The sequence below is a fragment of the Berghia stephanieae genome, chromosome 12 (genome assembly GCF_034508935.2).
Source record: "Berghia stephanieae isolate SIO BIC M18660-M18661 chromosome 12, UCSD_Bste_1.3, whole genome shotgun sequence".
In the NCBI taxonomy this organism is placed as follows: domain Eukaryota; kingdom Metazoa; phylum Mollusca; class Gastropoda; order Nudibranchia; family Aeolidiidae; genus Berghia; species Berghia stephanieae.
Window position 1 is genome coordinate 19,176,372 of NC_088371.1, and position 3,002 is coordinate 19,179,373.

At 33.8% G+C, this 3,002-nt stretch overlaps 1 protein-coding gene across 2 annotated transcripts in view; it reads right to left on the reverse strand.

The window, feature by feature from the left end:
- Positions 1-599: 599 nt before the first annotated feature.
- The window catches only part of LOC144958332 (limb region 1 protein homolog), a 26,120-nt gene continuing 23,717 nt past the window's right edge, over positions 600-3,002 (reverse strand). For both annotated transcript variants that reach the window (XM_078890239.1, XM_078890238.1), the window contains one exon: positions 600-1,511. In XM_078890239.1, coding sequence (XP_078746365.1) covers positions 916-1,511 — 596 coding nt within the window. In that variant the 3' untranslated portion in view covers positions 600-915. The remainder of the gene's footprint in view (positions 1,512-3,002) is intronic.

Consider the following 3,002-nt stretch of genomic DNA (forward strand, 5'->3'; position numbering starts at 1 on the left):
AATAAATAAATCACACTAAAAAATAACAAATATTCACACATACAGACTAACATCTTGTTTCATATACTTAACGATTAGGACCTCCCTCCACTTTGTTTATCCTTTACTTGATAGTGTTGTTTATAACCGCTAAACGACTTACAATTAAAAAAAGACCTCTAATTATTACACTAGTATTGGACCGAACAAGAAAAGCTTAAAGCCCTCTCTGGACTAGAAACAACAACCCCATTTCTAATCAATGATCCTTATCCTGATCGAAGTACTAAGATAAGGCTAATCAAATTTAATACAGTGGAATCTTGGATAAAGCCAACACCACAAGATCAGAGAGATTAGTTGACTTTAAGCAAGGTAGACTTTATCCATTATCAACGGAATAAACTTAAAGAACAGAAATTTTGTAACTGTAATAAAGAAAAAAAAAAAGAGAGAATCAACACGAATATTTACAACCAGGATCCTATCTCTTTCACAACTTTCATAGTTTTAAACCAAGTAAGAAACATATCAATGGTCGGTGGGCGGATCAAACCTCTGAAGTCCCGATTTTCAGGATTGGCGGATCAAAACTCTACATATCAGCTTTGCGCACCACGTTTTATTTAATTTTGGGCGGATCAGACGTCGATGTCATCAGTCTAAAAAATTAATACAAGGATTTCCTTTTCTATGAATGAGGGCACAACTATCAAACCGAGCAGTCTTCGGAATTCATGGTTCTGAATCAGGTTATTTTTTATCTCAACATTTTGAAAGAGGGAAACCATTCGGAAATGAATGAAAGTCTTTCAAGTTGAATAGACTTGTCCTCTGGGTTCTTAAATCGAACTCTGCTAGGGAATCTCTCTAAATAATATCGAAAAGGGAAAAAAAAAAAAGATCCAACTAAATAAAACATCTCCTTCACTCATCTTAGTCCTGCTTCAATCCATTACTTCTATGAGTGCCATTGACACCCCCATTACATATCACACCCATCCCTCCTGTTCCTCCATCCTCTGCAATACCTTGACAACGATCATTACCACAACCAACACAACCAAAATTACTACTACCACTGCTACAACTACTAATGTCACTGCTACAACTGTTGATGTTTACACCGGCTCTCTGTTGACAATGGATTTGATTGGATAATGACGATGACAATGAAGTTGAAGGGATGGATGTTGAGGATAATGACGTTGAACAAGATGATGACGATGATGATGATGATGATGTTGATGATGGTGATGACAGCGGAGATGATGGTGAATTGCTGTAGTTGTTGTGGTTTTCTGAGGACAATCTGGTCCCTGTCCTATTTCCATTGATGGTACTGAATTGTTCAGGCCTGAACGCTGCCCAGAGCCTTTGGTAAATTTCTCGTCTTACAGTGGCGGTAAATTTGGTGAAGAGACAAAGAGCTGTGCAAACGACGAACATGACATTGTAGAGAAGAATGATGTAGATGTTGCCAAGCCAATCCATGCTGCCAAAATTACCCACCAAATCAAAATTTGTGATGCCTATATAAAAAATAAGATAAAATAAAGAAAGAAAACAATTTATTAATTTACAGGCATCAATGAAAGAGTTGCACTGTTTATTATCTTGAAAGAAAGTGAAAACGATTTTGACTTATTGCACCAGAAGTAACGAAAACAAGTCATTTGTTATTTCAAATGTTCTCATCAATGAGAGGTATGGCCAAAGTCCTCGATGACTTTTCTGACCTGGTACAGACATTGATCAATCATTTCTTATCAATATTGATGCAAACATATCCTTACTTAACGATCTTGATCAATTTTGTGTCTTACTTTTTGTTTCTATTTGCACCTCAAAATTTGATAGTAATAATTTTTATCAGTCCAAAATCGTAGCTGCATGACAGAACCGTTGATTTAATTACAGTGGGGAAAAATGTTCAAGAAAGGAGCAGCACTGAGACTCCTTTAGATTCAAGTTTCATGCATTAATAATTTTTTTTTCTTTTTTACTTCATAGCATTACAATCGTACCAGTCGCCATTTTGGATATTGTGTCCATCATCTTTAATTGATATGTCCGACTAACTTAGAAAATTTTGCATAAAATTTTACACACATAATTTTTGAGCCATATCCTAACAAACCATGCTAAAAACTTTCGATATTTAAACTTTTAAAAACTTTATTTAACATTTTAAATAAATTTAAATGTTGTTGAATTTGATCCAAATTTTGAATTTAATAGCTTGTAAATCTTTAAAAAGGCAATTCTTCAAAAATGCATCATTGATTTAGAAGATAATGGCGAGGAAGTAACTGAAGAACTTTAAGAAAAAGGTTGGCCCTATGTTATTAGACAATATGTGAATGGGTTCCTAGCTATGATCAGTGATGGGTATTGTAAGTTAAAGTGTTGGTTCAAAAAGGATGAATAATCTGGCTATATGTTTTGTCACAGAACAGAAATTTGGCCTGCATGCCAACTCAATGAAGTATTGTTAATTGCAATGAGCAGGTTTACATGACTCATACCTGCCTACTTTATCATTTCAAAATCAGTTAACCAAACCAAATTCATCAGTAATCAATGGTAAAAGTTCAGTAATAATAATCTAAACCATGAAAAAAAATGTTATCTAAAATAAACTTTGTTATTGGCACCACCATTATGAGTTGGCATTCGATTTAGCTATCATGGGCATGGAACTGATCAGTAGCCTTTATAACTTAGAGGAATTTTTAAGAGAGTTTTTTTTTTCTCTTTAAAATTGAATGAAGTAACTAAAGATTATTTTACATTTAAAAGTTTGAATGTAACATCTTTTAGTGGTTTAGTATAACTGAAATTTTACCATATATTACTGATGAATTTTGTGTTTCTCTAACACTGTGACAAAATTATCGTGAAATCAAAATCCGCAATATTACATCCTTTTCCGTATGTCCGTAATTGTCATCAAATTCCAGTAACAATAACGGATGATCCACAAAAGTAGGCAGGTTGACATAACTATACTACAACAACTT